Raw genomic sequence first — 23,254 nt, 5'->3', positions numbered from 1 at the left:
GAGGCATGGCGGCTACGGTGGCGGAGCTTCAGGGGACTTCCGTGGTGGAAATTTGCAGGGCCGCCACTTGGGCTTCTCCTTCGACGTTTGTGCGTCATTATAGGCTGTCGGACTTGGGTAGTTTGGAGTCGGTGTTAGGTCACCGGGTCTTATCCTCTATGAGATAATGTTTGGGATGTTCTTGGTGCAGGATATTAAATAAAGGTCTTGCAACTCGATGTCCGTCTCCTGTGTGTTTTCTTGCTATGTCTCATTGGTTAAAAGGAAGGCGAGGGAGGGACGGGAGGTAATGCTTCCATTTTCTTACGATAATGGCATTACTCCTAGTCCTACTCCCTCGCCTTCCTTTTCCGTTCCCTCCCACCCTCCCGGTACGGACTGTCCGAGTTGCAGCTTGGGCTTGGTTTTTGTACAGGAGGGGATAAGGGTGGGGGGGGTTTTTGAAAGGGGAAGGGAGGGTCTAGAGGGGAGGCGGGAGGCCTCATTGGTTAAAAGGAAGGCGAGGGAGTAGGACTAGGAGTAATGCCATTATCGTAAGAAAATGGAAGCATTGCTACTCCTGAACAGATGCCTTGCAGAAACGACCCTAATATACAAACGAATATATGTAAATTTCTGATTCTGCACCATCGCCTGAAGTACCACCCTTTTAGGGGTACTGTTCCTAAACTCCCTCCCTGCCTCTATTCAGTTAAACGTGATTTTCAGGACTTGCAAACGTCCCCAAACTACTTTTACCTACCTGCCAAAGCTATCGAACCTCCCAACCATCTTCATGGATTGACCTGTTGTCCTACATTCTACTAAACCTACCATTCCTCATTCCACCTTCTTGTATCGGTCTTTCTGCATCACCCTTGACCTTCCAGTATGGTGCTGGCCATACTGGGGAGCATACGTTGAGATAATGTTGTGGCTGGACTCTTCATGGTGTGATGGAGGGTATGGCGCTCGGAATGTGTAAAGGTTTGAATAGGGCAGTCCGGAGTTGGTCAGGCGGCACTGTCGACCTTTAGAAAGTGGAAACTGGGCCTACACCCAAGGCGCTGACTTCCACAGTGGTGCAGGAGCTGCCTGTAGCAGTCTCTCTCTGACATTTGTCCAAAGATATGTATGTTTACATACCATGTCTGAAAAATGTTGGCACCCATATCCCCATTATGTCTGTTTTTCTTTTCAAGGTGCTCCTTAATCTTGCCCCCCTCACCTTCTTCATACCCCACCCAAATTTATTGACATGCAGACATTTAAAGAAGACGAGTAGTAGTGGGCACCGGATTTGGTATTGCCCACGGTGCTGGCCATTGCTTGGAGGAGTCCGAACATGTGGTGGGGCCAGCCGATCTCTCATTACCTTATACTGCTGACTTTTCTATCCTGAATAGAACTGATTGAACACTGCTGTTCCCACTTTGGTCATGGTAGCACAGTCTTTTTTTCTTGTTCTTAATAACCATCCAGAGCACATCTGTATGACAGAATATCGAGTCAGAAACAAGCATAAATGTTGTGTCCTAAATTGTGTCTACTAGGATAACTTCTTGTCGTGTGTAGATTTTCTGTTAATAACTCCAAAGGGATGATAGTTTTGTAGATGATATTTAGGACATGATATTTATGTCAGATGATATTCTGACTACAGTATTCTAGCCGCTCCATCAATGCTTCTCCGTTCCTCATTTATCAGCCCACCAATCCTATTACTGCAAGTGCCTCAGTCTTCCTGTCTCATTTAGCCAGTCCATCCTGGAATCTAGGCAACTCAGTTCTGGACTTCCTTTCCAGCCCTCCCTTTATTTCTGTAAACCTTCTGGTCCACTAGAACCAACAGTCCCGTGGCTCTTGGCCACCTGGTTAGCCTCCCTTTCTTTTCTATTCTGGACACCTGTGTCTCTTCCAGGTCCTACTTACTTCAAAGGTCCTAACTACACTCGAAACAAGGTCAGTGTGGTGTGTATGCAGTTGTGGTACATTAACAGTTGTAGTTTTGGTTTTGTTATGTTATTGTTACATACTTTTAATTAACGTTCTCTCTTGGAATGTAACTGAGAGTTCTGGAACACCCCAGCACTCTGAGTTTGTCAGTTGCTGGCTGCTCTGGTACTCAATTGTTCAGTTCCTGGCCATGGGTTGCTTTTCTGGAAATAAATCTTCTGTGCGCCCATAATTTAGTTGTTGGTGTGTTCCATAACTACATAGTCAGTTGTTGCTATTAGCTCACTATCCAAAGCAACCACAGCTACCAAACGCCTATAAACTACTCCTTGGGCAACTTTGTGAACTGACCTTTCCAAAAACCCAGGGGCCTATTTACAAACTGCATTTTGTAGTATGTTTTGCAGTATACTGCAAAAAGTACTACAAAATGTTATTCACAAACCTGTGTGGAGTTTACGCTTCCACCTTTCATATTGTTCTCTTTGCAGAGATCTTCGCCCTGGGTGCTGAGTCTCTGCACATGTAAACATACATTTTAGAAGTAAATGTGGGAGGGACAAAGGGGAATTCATGGACAATGGGGAATCCTTACTACTAAAGGGGCAAGGAATAGGGAAGAATAAGAAGGAGTGAAGGGAGGACTAGGTAGGGGAAGTCTATACACCCACAAAAGAGTAGGCCAATTTTTATTCACAACATGCACCTCTAAAGTTACTACGGGCAAAAAGGGACCCAAAATGGTAGTAAAGTACTCCAGCTCAGAGCCGGAGTAAGTCAGGATCACACATAACCAACCACTGGTACTGCAACACCCTTCTGTAATAATCAATGGAGTTATAGAATTAAAGTAAAACCCCATGGGGAATAATATTAAATTCAATTAAATTAAATAGTTAGACAGTATAAATAAATATAATTTAAGGCTCAAAGAAAATATATAATAGCCATATTATATTGTAACTATAGAATAATGTAATATAATTTAATTTGCATACAATTAAATTACTTTAAATTATTTTTTCTTCAGTGTTAATAATTGTTATTCAGTGATAAAAAGTTGTTTTCTTTTTTTTACTTTGGTGGAATTTATTTTTTTATGTATCTTAAGAATAATAAGTTAAATGTAATTTAATATATTTTAAATAATGTAGTTCTTAATTCAAGATGTAGTTAATTGTGCTAAATGATTTTTTCTTCAATTCTACATTTAAAATAAATATACATAAATAGTGTACTTTCATATTTTACATAAAAAATACTTTTTCCAAGTTGAATACATTTTTTGCATTTCTCTATAGCGTACCATAGGCAGACTCCACGGAAGAGATTTCTGAATGGAAAAGGATAGGGAAAAGTTCTGCATACCGACGCTGTAGCTAAGACTAACTGTTTGCCAGTGGCGGCTCGCAGCGTGCAGAAGGGGCAGGGTATAGGGAAATAAAAATAAAATTAATTTAAAAAAAAAACACTTACCTTCTTGCCACTGCGCCCCGCTCTTCTCCTCTGCTGGCTGCCGGCAGGAACAGGCTCCCAGCCTGCTCTGCAGCCAATCCTGACGCTGCTCAGAGCAGCATCAGGATTGGCTAGGAGCACCCGGCCCTGATGCTCCCAGGCAGACTGGGAGCCTGTGCAGGCTCTCTCCAGCCCAGCAACTGTGTTGCTGGGCAGGAGAGAGCCCTGTGTGCATGTGTGTTTGGCCAGCCCGAGACGGCCGGCCAAACACACATGGGCTCTGAGGGGGTGTGCTCAGTGCATGTCACCCCATGGCCCCACCCCTTTGACTAAAAAACGATAATAAACATAGTTCATTATTGTTTTTTAGTAAAAGGTTTGCAGCTGCCGCTGCTGGCAGGGCAGGTGACACTTTTCTGCCCTAATGGAGGACCCGCCCCTGCTGTTTGCCCTAATTTGCACAGAAAGGCAAGGCTGCCTTTCTTCCTTCAGGTCGCCTTTTATCCAATATACTTGAAAACACGCCCTGTAAATGGATCATTTCACCCTATAATAACACATGGGTGAGTTTCCTTACTACACTAGCTTGTCTGATACAGCATGAAGTTGTTGTTAAAACATTTACAGGGCTGCTTTTACATCCCACGCCAATCCCACTCTTCAGCGACGTTTAATGGGCTATCAAGTGAATCGTGCCACAATAGGTCTTAATCCCATCCAGGTTTCATCTATCAAAGGGATGTTGCCCAATACGGGAATGATCTGGACCTACGTGTCCGGAACCATGCTTACATTGTTCACGCAAGCGGCTTGCCTGAACAACGCAGACCTTTTACTCTGCCTTAACCACGCATGTGCTGAACAACGCACAGTCGTGGTTAAGGCAGAGAAAAAGGAAGATCTATCGGAAGAGGACGGGGTCAGGTAAGTGGTGCTAGGGCAGGGTTGGGGGTAGTTTTTAGGGGCGGGGTGGGGGTCAGGGTAATTTTGTATTAAGGGGGCAGGGTTAGATTTTTAGGGGCAGGGAGTCAGGGTAATTTTGAATTGGGGTTGGGGTAATTATGTTTTAGGGCGGGTGGGTTTTTAGGGGTGGGGTCAGGGTGGGAAGTCAGGTTTTTAGTGGTAGGGGTGGGGGGTTGGACTAATTATTTAGGGTGGGTGGGGGCGGGTTATTAGGGGTGGGCTAATTTTGTATTTAGAGCGGGTTTTTAGGGGTGGGGTCAGGCTAATTTTGTATTTAGGGTGGGTGGCGGTCAGGTTTTTAGGGGCAGGGTGGGTGGTTGGGGTAATTTTATATTTAGGGCAGGTGGGGGTGTCAGGTTTTTAGGCGTGGGCAGGGGGTTGGGGTTAATTTTGTGTTAAGAGGCGGGTGAGTTTTTAGGGGTGGGGTAGGGCTAATTTTCTATTTAAGGCAGGTGGAAGGGTCGGTTTTTAGGGGCAGGGGTGGGGGGTTTGTGTAATTTTGTTTTTAGGGGTTGGGTAGTTTTATTTTTGGGGTGGGGGTCAGTTTTAGGGCGCAGGGTGGGTGGGGGTATCGGGGTAGTTTTTAAAGGTGGGGGATCAGGTACTTCTGTTTTTAGGGGCAGTGGTGTTGGGGGTTGGGGTAATTTTGTTTTTAGGGTTTGGGTTGTTTTATTTTTTGGGTGGGGGTTGGTTTTAGGGCTCAAGGTGGATGGGGTATTAGGGTAGTTTTTAAGGGTGGGGTGTCGGGGTACTTCTGTTTTTAGGGTGGGGGTGTAGCTTGCGACAACGATGCATGCTGTTTCTACACATGTCTTTACTAGGCATGCCTTTACAACAAAAAATCTCTGTAAAGGCATGTGTGGTAAAGGCATGCATGGAAACAACACGATCGTTTCCTGACCGCGTTGTTCAGGCATGCGTGGTTGCCGCATGCATGGTTCCATGATACAACTGCCCAATACGGATCGGGACTTGGGCGCTGTTGATTATGTAGGATTAGGTGAAACGGTCTGTTTTTTCCCCTTCATTGGATGGCCCCTTTAACAGAGCATTGGTTCTAATGGTTTACACGGAAGAACAGTAGCACACGCAAAGCTCTCAATTGAATTCGCCCACTCATCCATAGATTTTTGAGGCATCACTCTCTCCTGAAACCCGCGCCCCTCCGCAACAAAATGTATTCATCATTTATTTGCAATGGGCCCTCCTCTTAAAGAGTAATTTCAGCCTATTGGGATTTGGGTGGGGAGAGGTTATCACCGTTTCCAGTAGCATAGCCAGTGTATCATGGACTCCAGGGCAAGGACGGCAATCCCTCCCTCCCCCAACTGCTGCGGTTTTAGTTATAAAATACAGCAGTAATCACCATTCAATGGGCCCGCCAGGCCTCTGCGCCCCGGTGCGCTGCACCAGCTGAAGCTATGCCCCTGGGTTTGACTTCACGTTTGCCCTCGTAATCTAAGAACGGAGTTCTGCGCCGTATGTTCGGGTGGGACATACACGAATGAGATCATTCTGAAATGTTTCAGCAGCAAACACTCCGAAAGCCAGTCTGTGCGTGCCCAGACACCTGTCCGGCGGCAGGAGCAGTCTTTAGGCGCGCTATTAACATACCCCTTCGTCTGGTTAATTCCGCCTTTGTGCTCCTCTGAGCAACAGCCACGGCCTTTAAAACAAAACCCGAAAGTTGGAGAGGACAAAGAGAAGATTTACAGATTTCCCTTTCTTGGTGCGCTCTCTAAGCTAACTCCGAGGTAAATGGATTTTCTGGGGAAGAAGAGGCACTGAGGCGAGCGAGGCGGCTCGGGCTCTGATTGGCTGCTCGGTGCGGCTATTTGCATGTCTGCAAACAAAAAGCAAAGGCTCTGACAGCCAGGCTCTCAGAGTCCGAAAGTAGCTGGAGAGAGGAGGTGAGGAGCCAGGGATTATTAGCAAGAGATGGGGAGTGTTTAACATTCGAAGGGGAAAGCCTCCTGATGCCCTCGGATACCCACCAGTCACTGGAACAAAGCAAGAATTCGCGCTCAGCTGCTGTCATAGCCCCTTCTGAGACAAGCTCACTCCTGAAAGGACTTTTCTAACATGGGAAAGTGCTTCCACTTGCTAGCGAGTGTCTTCTGTCTGCTTTCCCTGCTCTGCACCTGCACCTGCAGGACCGTCAGGTATCGGATCTATGAGGAGGATGAGCCGGGGTCCGTCATCGGGACTCTAGCGGAGGAGCTGTCCCTCAATATTCCCGGGGGTTTCCGCCTGATGAAGCAGTTCAACGCGTCCCTGATCCGCATGCGGGAGAGCGACGGCCAGCTCTCCATCGGGGAGCGCATAGACCGGGAGCAGGTCTGCGGACAGGCGCCTCACTGCACCCTGGCCCTGGACGTGGTCAGCTTCTCCAAGGAGCAGTTCCGGCTCGTGCACGTGGAGGTGGAGGTCAGGGACATCAATGACAACGCCCCCCGCTTCCCCAGAGCCGAGATCCCGGTGGAAGTGTCGGAAAGTGCCGCCCTAGGCAGCCGCCTTCCCCTGGACATCGCCATCGACGAGGATGTGGGGACGAACTCGGTCCAGAGTTACCAGATCTCTGTGAACAGCCACTTCAGTCTGGAGGTGCAGACCAGGGCAGACGGGGTGAAGTATGCGGACCTGGTGCTGGTGAAGGAGCTGGACAGAGAGAGCCAGGACACCTTCACCCTGGACCTGGTGGCCAAGGATGGGGGGAGCCCAGCTCTGTCCGGCACTGCCGCCGTCACCGTCCGTGTGCTGGACTTCAATGACCACAGCCCGGTCTTCGAGCACCCCCTGATCACCGTGCAGCTGCTAGAAGACGCCCCCGTGGGGTCTCTGCTGTTGGCCCTGAGTGCAGCTGACCCCGATGAAGGGGTGAACGGACAAGTGGTCTATGGTTTCAGCCCTCAGGTCTCCTCCGAGGTCCGAGGGCTCTTTAAATTGGACTCCAGGACAGGGCGACTGACTCTGGACGGACAAGTGGACTTTGAAACCAAACAGACCTATGAGTTCGATGTTCAGGCGCAGGATTTGGGCGCCAACCCCCTCTCTGCCACCTGTAAAATCATCGTGCATGTTACTGATGTCAATGATAACGCGCCCAGCATCACCGTGACCCCCCTGACCTCCATCACCGCCGGGGTGGCGCACATCACGGAGGCCGCCAGCAGGGAGAGCTTCGTGGCCCTGATCAGCACCCTGGACAGAGACTCCGGACCCAACGGGCAGGTGCACTGCTCCCTCTACGGGCACGAGCACTTCAGGCTGCAGCAGGCCTACGAGGACAGCTACATGATAGTGACCACCGCAGCCCTGGACCGGGAGAAGATCTCCGAGTACAACCTCACCATCGTGGCCGAAGACCTGGGCTCCCCGCCCTTCAAGACCGTCCGGCAGTTCACCATCCGGGTCAGCGACGAGAACGACAACCCGCCCTTCTTTGCTAAACCGGTCTATGAAGTTTCTGTCCTCGAAAACAATGCCCCGGGCTCCTACATCACCACTGTGGTGGCCAGAGACCCTGACCTGGGGCACAACGGGAAGGTGACCTACACCCTGGTGGACACCGAGGTGATGGGGGCTCCGATTTCCACTTATGTATCTGTGGATCCGGCCACTGGCTCAGTTTATTCTCTGCGGACGTTTAACTATGAAGTTATTAAACAGTTTGATTTTCGGATCCAGGCTAGTGATGGGGGTTCTCCTGAGCTGACCAGCACCGCCCTCATCATGGTGAGAGTTGTGGATCAGAACGACAATGCCCCGGTCATTACCCAGCCCCCTGTGTCCAATGGGTCAACTGATATCGAGGTGTCCATGAATGCCTCTCCGGGGTCCCTAGTAACCCAATTCAGAGCCAGAGACCCAGATGAGGGGGTCAATGCAGTCCTCACATTTAGCCTATCCCAGGAGCACAGAGACACCTTCACAATAAACAAGGCGACAGGGGAGATGTTCCTCAATGCAGACCTGAGCCACCAGCTGGGGCACCTGTACAGAGTCCTGGTCAGTGTGAGTGATGGCGGCAGGCCTCCCTTGACCACCACAGTCACAGTGAACATCCTGGTGACGGACATAGAGCCCTCTGCCAGCCATGAGGCTGCTGGCACCTGGGAGGAAGAGCCCTTCCACTGGGACATTCCTCTGATTGTCATCATTGTCCTGGCAGGAAGCTGCACTCTACTCCTGGCCTCCATCATCGCCATCGCCACCACCTGCCGGAAGCACAGGAAGGACCCCCAGGCCCAGAAAGACAGCCCAGGCCAGCGAGACCTTTCTGACGCAGAGTGTGGAGAGCAGGAAGGAGACAGTTTCATCCCTGGCCAGAGGGACGAGGTCTTCGACGTTCCATCCTTCCTTCCTCACAAGTCCCCGTTCAAAGAACCTCCAACTGGCGACGAGGCATCGAGCGTGGAGGAGAGTGGCGAGGTCACCTCCTGCCTGTATGAGGCCAAGACCATGCTGCACAGGACCAACACAGCGGTAAGAGCCAGGCTGGCATGCGACTCTACGATATAGTGCTTGCTAAATCGTTGCCTTCTAGAGGAACATTCTGTTAGGTACAAAAAAACCTTAAATATGTACTTTCGTCCCCTGTCCCTGCCGAGAGGTCCCTATCCCTTCCAATGCAAATTATCAGGTTCTCTGAAGTTGCAATGTATACCAATGTGGTGGTGCTGATGCAGGGATGGATGATACTTTTGAGTACCATGGGCCGTGTGTATTTACTTTAGTATCTACTATAAAGTCATTCCTTCACAATTGCTTGAAGTTGCCTCTGAAACTCGGGTTGAAGCAGCTACACCCAGTGGCCAGTCGAAGAACCGCGCCATCAAAAGTTCTGCAGCACGACATGTCTAGTCTCCATATGACCACAGGGGTCGCTGTAACCTGGCGTATTCCCTGGAAAGAGGGTGTCGTTTGCCAGAGCCGTTAGGTCGCGCCAGCCTGAAAAAAGGTGCCATTTTAGAAACTCGGGTTTTGCACTTCAGGACACTCAGCGCTCAGGCGCCTGGATTCAATAGAGCTAGAGGAGCATTGTTGCAGAGATGAGGATAGGTAAACTAAATTACATCGCTAGGCATATGCAAATAGATCACAGTCTTACGAAATTACTTTAATACATATTTTAAGATTGGGGGACAGTGTTTTAATAATGTTTAATACCAAGCTTTTTAGCAATGCGATTTTTTTCTAAAATGTTGGAGAACGGTAAAATGTGTTTTTGTTCAAATCGATGAGATGCAAGCCATGCAATATAGATTTTAATTAAGAATGAGTGCGAGAGAGTGAGATCGCATGAGATGGCTCAACACCACACACTGAAAATCCCGTAGACGCTTTTATGCTATGCATAGTTTGAGTATCAATGCATGTTTTGTTGGAGAAGCCTTTCTACGAGAAATATTAACGTTTTATATTAGTGGGTTCACGTTAGCAGCATCCTCTTTATGAACACAGCTAGTATGAAAAGGGAAGATTTGTGAAGCAATGAAAGAGCCACTGATTCGCCCAAGGTCACACACGATTGATCAGGCGCTGAAGCTGGGACCAAAAAAACTGGTCTTAGCAATATAGCTCCTTATTAGCAAGGTGTCAGACTTTGTGGTGCATACAATCCACACCTTTTGTTCCATCGATTCTTCCCACAGGTTAAATTATGGATTTATATTTAGAAAAAAAAGAATGCTTATATAGAAACACGCCACCTCCCAGGACCTGGTGCAGCAAGGGCAGGGAGGAATGAAGTGCACCAAGACCCATTCTTGAGGTATATATATATGGAGGTATATATTGAGGTATATATTGAGGTGTGTATGCATATATATATATATATAGATATACATATATATAGATATAGATATCTATCTATATATATATATGTATATATATAGATAGATATATATATCTATATAGATATATATATATATATATATATATATATATATATATATAGATAGATATCTCTCTCTCACACAATCCATCAATCAGCACATTTATAAAGCGCATTACATACCCGCTAGGGTTTCAAGGCGCTGAGGGGGGGGGTTGCTTCTACTGGTCGAAGAGACAGGTTTCGAGGAGTCTTCTGAAGGTGAGTAGGTCTTGGGTATATCGTAGGTTGGTAGGGAGAGTGTTCCAGGTCTTGGCGGCGAGGTAGGAGAAGGATCTGCCACCGGAAGTCTTTCACACACACCCTGGGGGCAAGACAAGGGGCGCTACAGACCTTGAAAGAAGCAACAGGCTAGCAACAGCCCTACAGTCATAGGGAAAGAGTGACCGGTTACTTAAAGGAGCGCTGCAGCCCTTCTTTTCGTTTTACACTCCCGCCAGGGGGCGCTTCAATCTAGGAATGTGCTACAATAGCGCTAAGAAAGTGCCGACACGAGGACAGTGCGGTGGGGGCAGGTATGGGTGGAGAGGTGGGCAGCACAGCAACGTGAAAGGAGAAACCGGTAAAGAGAAGAGAGTAGGCGGGCTGGGTAAAGATGGCAAGCCTCCAAAACAACAGGAGAACTGAGTGGGTGGGCTGCTAAAACGGGTGTTAATGGTTCGGCGCTGGTCTCTGTCCTGGGACCGTTCCTTACTGTCGCACATTATGCACGTTGGGTGCCACATTAATGTTTAATATTTCCATCACATATGCTTTGACGTTTACAGTTCCCCCGGTGTTATGAATTAATTTCCTTAACACGTCACGCGTTTGCCTGCTGCTTATTTTTATTGATGCCAGTGCGCATCTTCCGTATCCCGGGTTTGAACTTTCTCTCTACTATGTTTCTCTATTGTACTTTTATTACAGCCGTTTGTTTCTTCGGGTGCTTTCGTAGACAATAGCGAATGTGCGAAAGTGATGCTGAGTTCTGGGCGCTCCTGCACGTCGCAGGTCCGAGCCAACAGGAAAGCTAGGCACCCGTGTGAGGTTGATAAAGATTCGGACTGGACTCGGGTTATTTTTATAGTTCCTCATTGCTGCAAATCTGTACAATTAAAATGCGACGAGGTTCCTCCGATTTGTAACCGGTCACGTTTAGGAATGCCCAGGATCACAGTTTTGTCAGGTGGTGAAGCTGGGAGAGCACCAGAGGTGTCCTGGTTAATAAGCGAGCAGTTTCTCTCTCTCCCTCGTCCCCTCTGCCTCCCACTCTTCCGCCTTTTTTCTCCTGTTCTCTTACTCTCCTCTCTCTCCCCTCGACTCTGTTCTCCTCCATCTCTTTCTCCATCTCTCCGGTCTCTATTTATTTCCCTCCCTTCTAATTCTCTCTCTGCCGCCCCCGCTCCCACTTGGTTCCCTTTTTTAATATCTCCCTCTCTATCTTTTCCACTCCCTCTTCCTTCTCTTTCCCACTCCCCTGCCATGTCTCCAATTTTCAGCCCCACTCAGACTCTGCCGCCCCTGCCTCTCGCCCCTGCTCTCCACTTGTCTCCATCTCGGAGAAACACCTCCGTGGGATTAAAATAGCCCGCGCTCGCGCGTGCACTGGGCCGGCACTGGGGAGTTAAGTGATTTCTTGAGGCCTCACACAGAGTGTGAGATGGAATCTAACCTCTAGGGGCCTCCAGAGCTCGCAGCTCGGGGCTATAATAACCAAATTGCGCTGGCGAAGTCGCATAAATAAACATAATGTGAAACATCTTTTTCAATTTGATTTTTTCACATTGCCACATGGTCCCAGGGTATTAGCAATCAAGGGTTGGGCAATATTTTCGTGAAATCCATTTTTGCCGTCTGGGGAGATGGCGATGAAAAAGTTGAAATCGTTGAGTTCTTTTTTTTTAGTTTTTAATTTTCCTTTTTGGAAGATAGACCGATTTAAAGCAGTTTACCCTGAAGATAAGAATGTTGCAAGAATTGGAAGCATGTTCCAGCAGTTGACGTCGAGTGGAAGCTTGACTTGTGTCCTCCAGTCCCAGGGTTCGAGTACTGCTGACGCTGGCAATGACCACCATGCAGTGGCCACTGGAATTATGCGGCAACGAAAACACAAATTAAGTTGAAGTATTGACTTAATTATGCCGCAAGAAAAGGCTGCATATAAAGCAGAATGCAGCATATTCAGGCACAGTATGTTACTATTTGGTGATTTTGACACACGTGCCTTCTGAACCAAAGTTTCACCTCACTAGTACCAGGTTAACACACCAATCAGCGACTGATAGGTGTCTAGGTAATGTTTGCAGGGGCATGCCACTGTACTGCATCAAGCGTAGCACATTTATTTAAACTTTTGAGTCGTTTGAGCTAGATGCAATATTTTCTTAACCGAATCTACAAAGTATGTAGAATATGGTGGAATGAGTGACAAGTGCAGTCAATTCGTAACTGTGCAGAAAATGTCAGGGCTGCAGAATCACACAATTCCAATGGCCCTGATTATAAGTTCAGTGCCAATGAGAGGGTGAGGTGAGTATCAGTGGTGATCCCCAAAACGCACTGTGCATGTGCATCCTTCACTAAATCTACCACAACAGATCCCACTTATCAGCGACACTGTGAGCAGAACTAACACTTCTTCAGCCACTACAGCAGGGGCAGCTCCTCCGCAGTGGCAGAGGGGCATCGCCCCCCCTGGCCGAACCAGTAGATGAAAAATACAACAATAGCTTTCTATTGTTTTATTTATCATTTTTCATCTGCTGGCTCAGCCAGCAGGTGCAGGGAGGTGAAGGGCTGGGCCATTGGGAGGTGGGAGGGTGGAGGAGGGAACAGAGTGCAGTAAGGGCGCATGTGTGTTTGGCCGACCACTTCAGGTCAGCCAAACACACATGCACACTTAGGTTTCTCCAACCTGGCTTTATACACAACGGGGCTGAGGAAACAGCAGACCCTAGGCTTGTGTTTGAGTGGCAGTCACTGCTGCTCAGACCAATCCTGATGCTGCTTACATGCTATGTTTAGCATGTAAGCAGTGCCAGGATTGCTGGTGAGCCTGTGCTTGTGTCCCAGCAAATGCTGGGACACTGCAAGAGGAGTGAGGCGGCAGGAGACGGTGACAGGAGACGGGCGGCGCAAGGTAAGAGGTTTCTTTTAAAAAAAAAATGTTTCCCCGTCATCTGTCGCCCCTCCCCCCACCTCCTTGACATATTCGGTGGCCACCGATGCACTACAGATGGCAACACTAGTGTAAAATGGAAAAACTTTGGCAGGAGTTGGGTGGTGGTGCACACTGCACAAGTTGCAGTCAGATCTGCAAAAGAAGCATAGGGCTTCCCACTCCCAATGCAGCCAACCAAGCTTGCTTCATGAGCATGGGACTCACACACACAAAGGGGTTTATTTGCAAGCCCCTTGGGCCACCGGAGCATCACTTTTTGCAACGTTCCAGTGTGCTGTTTCCTGCTTCATATGCACAAGATGGTTCTAGCCCCTTTTTGTGGCTTAACTTGGCCTTATAAATATGGGCTACATATGCAGTCTTTTGCAGCAAAAGGCTTGCAATTGGTGTTTCTGTGGGCGTACCCACAGCTTGCAATTGGTGTTTCTGTGGGCGTACCCACAGCTTGCAATTGGTGTTTCTGTGGGCGTACCCACACAACACCCCTTGCATTTTGACACTGCCCCAGATTTGCAAGGAAACTTAAATCTGAGGCAGCGCCAAAAGCTGGCGACTCCCGTAGGGTGGCCTTAGAGTGGCGCAATGATGAGAAATACTTTTATTTCTCCTCAATTTTTTGCTCTTTCTATATGTGGTGCATTCTACAGCACACATAGAAGGAGCAAAACCCCATTAATGATTGTTTTTGTGCAGGAAGTCTTCCCTTCCTGTACAAAAACAGTCACTCCCACAATGCAGGCATCCTTACACCATAGTGCAAGGGTGCCTGCATTGGCACTAGGCAGTTGATTTAGTGCCAGCACAGGGGAAAACACAGGGATGCACCATATTCTGATAAATACTGCAAAATAGGGATGCATGAAATGATACCACCATTTAATTCCACCCTATGGCTGAATTTGGTTCAGTTGGGCAGAGGGGGGGGAATGGGTGCTTTAAGAACCCATGAATTTGGTTGGTAGAAAAGGAGGCCATCAGAATTATGTGACTCTGTAGCTGCAGCTTCTTCCGCATAATTATAGATTTGCCATATAATCCACCACCTCCTGCATAATTTGCAGATTTAGGCAAAAAAAAGGTTTCTAGACACGTGGCTGCACAGTGGCCATCTTTAGTTGCTTATTGCTGTATTTTGGGCATTAAACTGGTACAACAAGATGAAATTGTAGCTCAGATGTGTAAAAAGGACAAAACAATTAAGTAATACAATCACAAAACATGCACCATTATACCACATAATTGGACTTTTCACTTTGCATAATTCATCCAACCTTGCTGCATAATTCTGTCCTCCCTAGGTGCATATTTTTAGGAGCCCTGGTAGAAAGTTGCTCAGGCCTCTTCTGTCTTATGGTAAATTCTCCAACTTTACTTCATCTGTAGTTGAGCTTCAGTAGACCCTATAATCTATTGAGCCATCGACAAAGGATACTGACAACTGAAGACCACAGACATGTGAAAGTGATTTCGCAGAAGGAGGTGCACTGGGCATGGAACACTCATGTCATGGTTGATGGGTGCTTCAATGGCCCACTAGATGACCGATTATACATAGGATTGGACATAGGAAGTGCTGTTTCACATTCTGCACCATTCGCTTAAAGTCCAATAGAATAAAATGCTTGTCTTCTGATCCCCTCAAACACAGTCAGGGTTTGAACTGCAGATTTCAAGTTACTCTTGAGGACAGGAGTTCTTATTTGAGTGGAAGAACTATGTGGATTTAAATAGAGTATGTTCTAAAAATATCTTCTGCACCTTTAAAACTGAGGTAAGAAGAAGGCAAGCATTAGTGCTCCTCGTGTAGTCAGTCCTGGATGACCGATGTTCTGAAGGAGCAAAAGTACCAGGACCCACAGTAAAAGGAAAGATGGAGTCCTCGAAGAAATGGCATTGCTTGGCAATCATTGCACCTTACTAGGGCCAGTGGACAAGAACAGTATCTCCCTCAGTCTTGATGTTTCATACTATACATTCAAATGCACGGGAATTTGAAATATTTCGGGTTACTTGACAACAAATTGGAAGTGGATACTCTGGTGCCCCTGCAATCATAAATTCTCAAACTGCACATAATGTTACATTTGTGTCCGTTGACCTCTTAAGGTTGTACATGCCATATCAAGCCCCACGCGTCCAGTAGCAGGTTGAAGAGGTAGGCCACACTGCACTTGGAGACCTACACAATCTCTTCATTTGCTGCTCAGAAACACAAGCCTCCCAAAAGGAGATCATATTTCGTCATATGGAGCAAAATGTATAGCGTTTAGGTCCATAAAGGTAATTTATTAAAAGTGTTTCTAGTCAGGGCAACTGCTTTGAGTATAGTATAGACAGATGTGATTGTCAGCCCCGTTTTTTCGTGTAACCGTAACTCATTTTTAGAGAAGGGACCCTTTTCTTACCTTGACTAGTGGTTAAAAAGAGCTCGCATACACTTGTTTCATTTATATTTTGGATGATGGTCTCTTGGGATAATCGTGATCCGCTGAATAAAGAATTGTCAAGAGACCTATGTTGTGAGGAAATAAATGTAGGAAGCAGGCTGTTGCTTCATAGCAGTTCATAAAAGGCTGTATGCACTGTTTAAGCGGCCATGTAACTGTCCTTGACGTTCTGTATCTACTGATCCAGTCACCACAGATATCCGAACAAATAGACAGTATGTCATGATGGAGTGATAACTCACAACAGAGAAATACGAGCATTCGGTGATGGGCTCGGTAGGTGTGTTAGAAATGTGTTTGTGTGTGGGGTGTGTGTGCGTGTGTGTAGAGGTGTGTTGTGTGAAGGAGAAAAAGAAAACAAGTGCTCAAATGAATGCGTGGTGCCTTCTTTCAATGACGGGAGATTCGGTAACTGAATTAAAAGGTATCAGTATAGCACGCAGGAACACCCAACTTGTGACAGCTGTCAGGAGATGGACCGTGCATCTGGGGAGCCTGTGCTATTTCACACCATTCTCACCTGGCTGCCAGTAACTGTAGCCTCACGGAACTCCCATGTAAGGTCTGAGGCTTGAAATGATTAAGCAATGCTGGCCGACGAGAGGCATTTCTTACGGGTGAATGTCCTCCTTGGTAGAGTTGAGGTTCAACCTGAAACAGGCTCTTCAGCCACAAATTGCAAGCTTCTGGTTCTGAGTCGTTGGTAATATACCCCCGAAATCAAAGTGTAATTGTTGAACACATACTCTTCCACACGTAGAGGAGAACACAAAGTCCAATAGCAGGAGAAGTAGAACACCTAGAGTTTTTTTGTTTTACAGATTTCTAAAATAATTAACTTACCTATCCTCACCAACCCCGCTTAAAAGTGTTCCATTACTGAGTCAACATCCCGGAGTTTCTATGTGCCCTTTACCAAATATACATTTTAGGGTGTGCATTAACCAAAACTTTTTCATGTTACTAAAATTATACATTTATTAAGGGTACTTATAGGGGCCTCAATCCAGGTCTGTACATTTAGTGGTCTATTCTGAAATTGACACATTATTTTCTGTCCATAACAGCATCCAGCACAGGGCAATTGATCAACTCACTTAAGCCATTCGCTAACTCCACTGTCAATCAGTGTTTATGTCAGGAGATTGCTGCAGATGGCACCAGCCACTTCCCCTGACAGCACTGCTAAATGCCAGTACAATGCATGACACTCCTACAAATTTGTTACTTTAGACTATTCCAGGTCACTCAACGCTGTAACAATGGCCTGGATCTGCTGCTATTATTTTTAATTTTAATATATTTCATTGCTAACTACCATGTTGATATGCTCATTTACAAAATATTCAGACAGCGCCACCATGTGATAGACTAGCGAAGTGCCTGTGTTAGGAAATAGTTGCCAGTGCCATGCACCAGAAAACATCGGCATAAATTAAGCACAGCTATAAATGACTTTATTCTGCCCCTTCACACATTGTAGTTCAAATGCTAGAAGCTATTATGGAAATGTGTGCTTTATAAGACCAAAATATATACTCTTGTTTTTAATCATTTTTTATAATGGCCAGGGCCCAACAGTTTTGCCAACAATAACGTTTTGTAAAAGTAATGAAATGGCAAAACAAGCACTGGCAAAACCAAAAGGCTGACTACCAATGCCAGATCAATTGGTTTTGCCAAAGTCTACAATTTTTGGATTGGTGTACACAGCTACATAGTTTTAGGGTGGGTTGTGTGTCAGAATATGGAGGACATAAATACTGTTAGGTCAAAATATTGAGTCCTATATATCAGGATAAAAATATTGGAATGGTAGTGTGCGTATAGGCGAGTATAGACTTACTTTTATTAATTCTACTTCTAAGTACCTTGAAGATACATATATCATCAAGGTACATATGTTTAAAGCTAAGTATCGCAAACCTATACTTATTTATGTATACTTACATTCACAATATTTAGGCAGCCGAGATTTTGACCATCGATAATTTGACCACCACAATAATTTGTAGTCCATATTCCGATTAAATACCCTACCATGGCACTGATGTGCGAGGTAATAACTATGCTAGAATTATACCGTCATGAATACTTTTGCATCTTAAAAAGTACACTTGTTTACAAGCCTTATGTTCAAGTTTTTAGTATTTAGCCAACGGGCTAAATAGTACAAAATGAATGGTACAAATAAAAACAATCACTGACAAAGTCAATAGTTTGAGTTATTTTGTAATCGAAAGCTTTTCTGTGGCACAGTCACAAGCAAAAAGATAGGTACATCTGAATGAGAGGGTGATCAAAGGATGAAGGTGGTCAAAGAAAGGGGGCAAAGAAAAGTTAATTTCTGAAAATCTGCTTGAATTTTCTGCAGGTATCTGCGATCCTTTGAACATTAAGTCCCAGAAGAGTGGCACGCACTGCTCACACCTTTAATATTGATGTATACATGTAAAAAGGATAAGCATTTGTTTGTCTAAGACGAAGTGTCAAAGCGCTGGTATGGTCCGAGAGCCACGACACGGATAGAAAAATCACAACAAAGAGGGCGGGTGACTATCAGTGTAGTTGGAAGCCGGCTCTCAAGCAGCCCGAGAGGACAACAGGGCTCGGGTAGAGGGGATGTGTGCAGCAGTGGGAGAGAAATACAGTCAGGACCAGACTGGCCATTCTGCCAATCTGACATTTCCCCAGTACTCTGCAGATTAGGGGGCTATTTCAGTGCCTAGTTAGCAGCCATGACACAACCTTGCCCTAGTCCACTGTTCACGGATCCCTGCACTGTGAACTGGTTAGAACATTTTTGCTGGGGATTACTTTGGTTTCCACTCCAACACTGCGCACAGTGGAGCGCTACAGACTCCTAAGTGACAGGTTTTTGGAGTCTCTCTGCAGGATAATTTCTTTCTCTCTGGCAATAGCCATCTTAAGATGACTGTTGGAAGTGCTAATGTACTCAATACAGGTTCACAGAATTTCAGAGATGGCTACACTGTGCTATTGACTTAACATCATGGCCTTAGTGACGTGGCAAAGAAATTCCTTAAAGCACGCTTCTCTTGTGCTGATCTGTTACCAGCATAAGTAGCTTTTAAAGTCTTGGCAGGGCTTCACAATGGACGCTTACAACCCTGCCAGCTGCACTGCTCTAGACCCGCGTTATTGTCATTGTCCTCTTTAACACTGATTTAATGTTTAACTCTCTATATAGCTGCATCATGAAGACATTTAATGTACCCCTACAATTGATTTTCGTTTACAAGATTGTAGACTTCACATTTTGCAAATATTTCCTTTCTCTGTCCAGAAATTGCTCCCTGGTTAAAGTCTCTTGATACTTTTAAGGTATTGTTTATAAAGAATCACATGGGTTTCCATTATACGTTCAAGACATTTTAACTTCCTCCTCAACAGAACTACGCCCCTGCACCGGCTTATGATAAGGATTCTGTGCCCCGCGTCACCATCTGGAATGGCCACTCTTTCAACACCATCTCCACGCGAGAGGCTGAGAAGTACAGTGGAAAAGACAGTGGAAAAGGGGACAGCGATTTCAATGACAGTGACTCCGACATTAGCAGCGATGCCCTGAGGAAGGATATCATTACCCGTATGCAAAATGGTAAGAAACTATGACCAACAGTGTTTGCTCACCCACCCCCACAGACATTACCTTGTCACGTTTTTCTTTTTAATCTATAGGAACACCTACATACAATGTTAGCAATAGCCAAAGGGTGTTTTTGTAAACACATTGTATTTAACAATTACATTTGTACAAAATAGGCACAATCCCTATTATGGTTATCACTTGAGGTTTGAGTATCTTAATTGGACATGGAATTTATAAAATATGTCTGTGAGAGGAAACAAATTAAAATTGAAAAAAAGTTGGCTTTATCTTAGTTTAGGATTTTAAGCTTTGTTCAAGTGTGGGTGCTGGTACGAATTGTGAGCAACATTAACCCCAGAGTTCTTGCTGATTTCCGTGATATATCTTAGTACAGTCAGTAATAGGTTTCTCTCTTCCTTTGTAGGTTTGTGGGCATGTACCAATGAATGTAAGATCCTGGGACACTCGGACCGTTGCTGGAGTCCTACGTGTGACACATCTACCAGTCACAACTCCACCTCCATCCCCCCAGCGAAGCGCTCCCTATCCACCTACTGCAAGAGCACATCTTTGCCCCGGGACCCCCACCGCAGGGACAACTACTACCAGGTGGGCCAGCAGCCACCTGTGCATATTCCTAAAACAGTGGGGCTACAGAGCGTCTATGAAAAAGTTCTGCCCGGGGACTATGAGAACAGGACGATCAGTCTAATGTCGCCTCCGAGGCCTGGTAGACTTGCCAACCTTCAGGAAATCCCTGTTCCCTTATACGAGGAAACAAGCTCTGGTAGATACCTGCCCTCACTGACTGGCACGAATGAAAGCAAGGACCTTTAAGCAATGGCAACCTGTTTTATAACTTAACATTGTGAGACATTGAAAAAAAGGTTGCTTCCAACTGCGACAGAGTATGTCCGTATACTATATATGTGCATGGGTTAGAATAAGTGGTATACTGTACTGCATAGTCTGCCATGCACTGAAGAATCACCCTCCCCCAAGAACCTACATGCATCTTTCTTGAAGAAGTTCCACAGAGATGGAATTCAGGTACGTCTGCTTAGTGTATAAGCACTTCCCTTTGTCCTGCCTCTTCCTGTTGTGGAACCAGAAGGGTGGTATCTGTGTGCCAGTGGAGATTCCACCAGCAGCATGAGATGTAGGAGAAGCATTCCCTGAGGGCAGTTTTGTGGAGGAAGGCACATGCTGTCCCGCAGAATATGGAAGTTGGCTAGGTCTGTTGTACAGGCTAAGGCCTGACCCCAGGCGCATGATGCAGTGGCCAATACATATTGAGGAATCTGGGCACTGTGGTATGATTTTCTTGCTCACTGACATGCACCTAGCTGGCATTAGGGAACAGTGCAACAGGCCAGGCAGCACATGGCAGATATTGTGGCTGTTATTTAATTAACAGAGGGAGGCGGGACACCTTTGTTCGGCACTGATATCTGTGCATATGTTCTGGAAACGGCACTTAATTGGTTACATGGTCAGAAGGAAGCCATAGGGGAAAAAAAAAACACTCGTGTATATAAAAATATTTTATAAATATATTCCTGTAAAATTGTGTGTACTTGTGGAGTTAAGGTTGCATTTCACTCTAACACTTGCATTACTGGATTTGTATTTTCCTTTGTTACAACTGCTACCTTAATGAATACATTGACTGATCATATCTAAATAGCAGTATGCTCTGTGATTAATTACGGAATATGCCATGTGATGGGTCAAACCACAAGAGTCGACCTGTGTGTGAATCACAAACAGTACAACCCCAAACCAGAATTTCATCAAACTAGCCCTTTTGGTCAGCATACATATTTCTCCAAGAGTCCCAGAAATCAGTGTATCAGTGTTTTTTCACTTACCTTCTTTTAATTTGTAAATAGAATTACATGTTTGAGACCCGAAATAGCTAGCAGAGATTAATATACTTTTTTACATTTAATTTATTTATTTAGAGGAAAACCATGTTTCTCCTAGTACAATGGCTGGACGTTGAAGGAAGTCAATCAGAATTATTTAATGTACAACATCGGAATGGCCAGCACTATTGTAAACTGTCATAGTCAAAATGATGATAACTGCACAATTTTACTGCCTACAATATCCTCCAACGTACAAATGCCGGGGAAAAAAACCAAGAGATATTTGACTATAAAATTGTCGAAATTAAAGAATACTGTTACCACAGTACAACAGTATGTCAGTAGGCACTCGTGCAGTGAGTTCTTACTAGTGTGCATATTTGTCCTTTTCCTTTTCATAAGTCTATTCTGTCTATTCCACTTTTGAGTGACTGAGTTGCTATCAATGGGTGACATTGTAATGCATAAGTAGTACTAGCACTTTAATGTCGTAGAGTGTATTCACCTACAACACATTTATATCCCATGAATATGAATATATGTATCATTCCCATGTGTAATGTGCCTTACAAGAGCAACGAGGATAGTCTTGCGTCCCCAGAGGCATCTTTTTCCAAGGTTCATACATTCAAACCCCAGCAAGATCATTTGAATCGTTCACTCCCGGTGGTCAGTCAAATAGAGGCTATTCATATTACGTCATTTCCTGTGTAGTACTTCAATGGCACTGGGAAGAAGGCACTGTATTAATGTGAATTTATCTTTATCAAAAGGAAGCCAGAGCAAGAGAGCTTTCATGCGCTGTTTGATATTTGCAAACAAAATGAATATCCTTTGTAATTTTTATGAAATGTGTGGTATTGAATTTATCCCCTTTGACATGCTCTTGCTTTCAAGTCAAAGGTGACTTGGTTCTTCGCATCATTCCAAGCACGCATGCGTGGTGTAATATTCTGTACATAGTGAAAATGGTTTATATTTTTATATATCAATGGATCAAATTCAAACTTGTTGCCAGGTGAAGTGTTTGATAGACATTCAAGCAATGTTCTTCCAAGTGCATCACGGAAGAATGTTTAAAGGAAGTTCTGTGTTCAAAGCCTACTTGGGTACTCCAAAACATAATATGTACTTTACCAAGTATGACTTTTATTCTTGAGCCTGTGGTTCATGTCACATTTATTGTTATTTAATTACAGTTGTACTCTGTATATTGTCTCACAGATAAACACCCCAATAAAGGACTTGTGATTTGTGCGAGAGCTCATTGTGCATGACAATCAAGACTGCTTGGGTTGTAGAATTTACCGCCCACTGAAGCTGAACTGAATACTAATGTTATCATACATGGGTACCGCCGTCCTCCAGGTCAATATAGAAACAGTTGCCTGTCATTTACATTTTTGTCATAACCCAGTGTATTCTAGGTGCTGTTGCTATATTTGGCTGCATTTCAACAAAGTAGACACCCACCGAGAGGTTCAGCACTGGAGATCCATTGTGACCTGCAGATGAGGTTGTCATCCAATTCCCATTCAAATTCTTGATGAGGTTGGATGTATTACAGCCTCTAGGAGTATTTTCACTGCTGTCTACTGCCAATGATTACAGACCACCCTTCCCATCTTCCCCTCTCTTCCTCTCACAGTAGTTCATATTTTCCATCACTGGGCTATGGTAGGCAGATCATCATCTACTGCTGCCAGACATCCTGCCACAGGGACCCATGTACCTAAAGGGCTTCCTGAGTATTTGTACTACTTCTCTTAGTCAGAGGACTCATGGTCTATCCTTCTATACAAGGTAATGGGGCTTGTTCCCACATGAGCAGGTACTTCTTTCGTCGGAACAGAGGTCTAAAGCTGTAACAACCATCAGCCCCTCGCCTGGTTTTTCTTGATTTCTCTAGAA

The 23,254-nt window shown here is 45.5% G+C and overlaps 1 protein-coding gene across 1 annotated transcript; it reads left to right on the top strand.

The window, feature by feature from the left end:
- Positions 1-6,235: 6,235 nt before the first annotated feature.
- On the top strand, positions 6,236-22,598 carry LOC138250435 (protocadherin-8-like). Its single transcript, XM_069205318.1, has 3 exons — positions 6,236-8,838; positions 19,274-19,481; positions 19,897-22,598. Exons 1-3 carry the CDS (start codon positions 6,436-6,438, stop codon positions 20,307-20,309), a joined length of 3,024 nt encoding a protein of 1,007 aa, XP_069061419.1. The 5' UTR covers positions 6,236-6,435; the 3' UTR covers positions 20,310-22,598.
- The last annotated feature ends 656 nt before the right edge of the window (positions 22,599-23,254 follow it).

The sequence above is a fragment of the Pleurodeles waltl genome, chromosome 8 (assembly GCF_031143425.1).
Source record: "Pleurodeles waltl isolate 20211129_DDA chromosome 8, aPleWal1.hap1.20221129, whole genome shotgun sequence".
Classification (NCBI taxonomy): domain Eukaryota; kingdom Metazoa; phylum Chordata; class Amphibia; order Caudata; family Salamandridae; genus Pleurodeles; species Pleurodeles waltl.
The sequence above is the reverse complement of the archived record's forward strand: the minus strand, read 5'-3'. Positions and strand labels throughout refer to the sequence as shown.

Bases quoted from the DNA above. Each gene is read 5' to 3' on its own strand.
- LOC138250435 (XM_069205318.1), top strand. From the start codon at position 6,436: ATGGGAAAGTGCTTCCACTTGCTAGCGAGTGTCTTCTGTCTGCTTTCC. The intron at 8,839-19,273 runs GTAAGAGCCAGG...CCTCCTCAACAG, and splicing joins TGCACAGGACCAACACAGCG to AACTACGCCCCTGCACCGGC. The intron at 19,482-19,896 runs GTAAGAAACTAT...CTTCCTTTGTAG, and splicing joins CATTACCCGTATGCAAAATG to GTTTGTGGGCATGTACCAAT.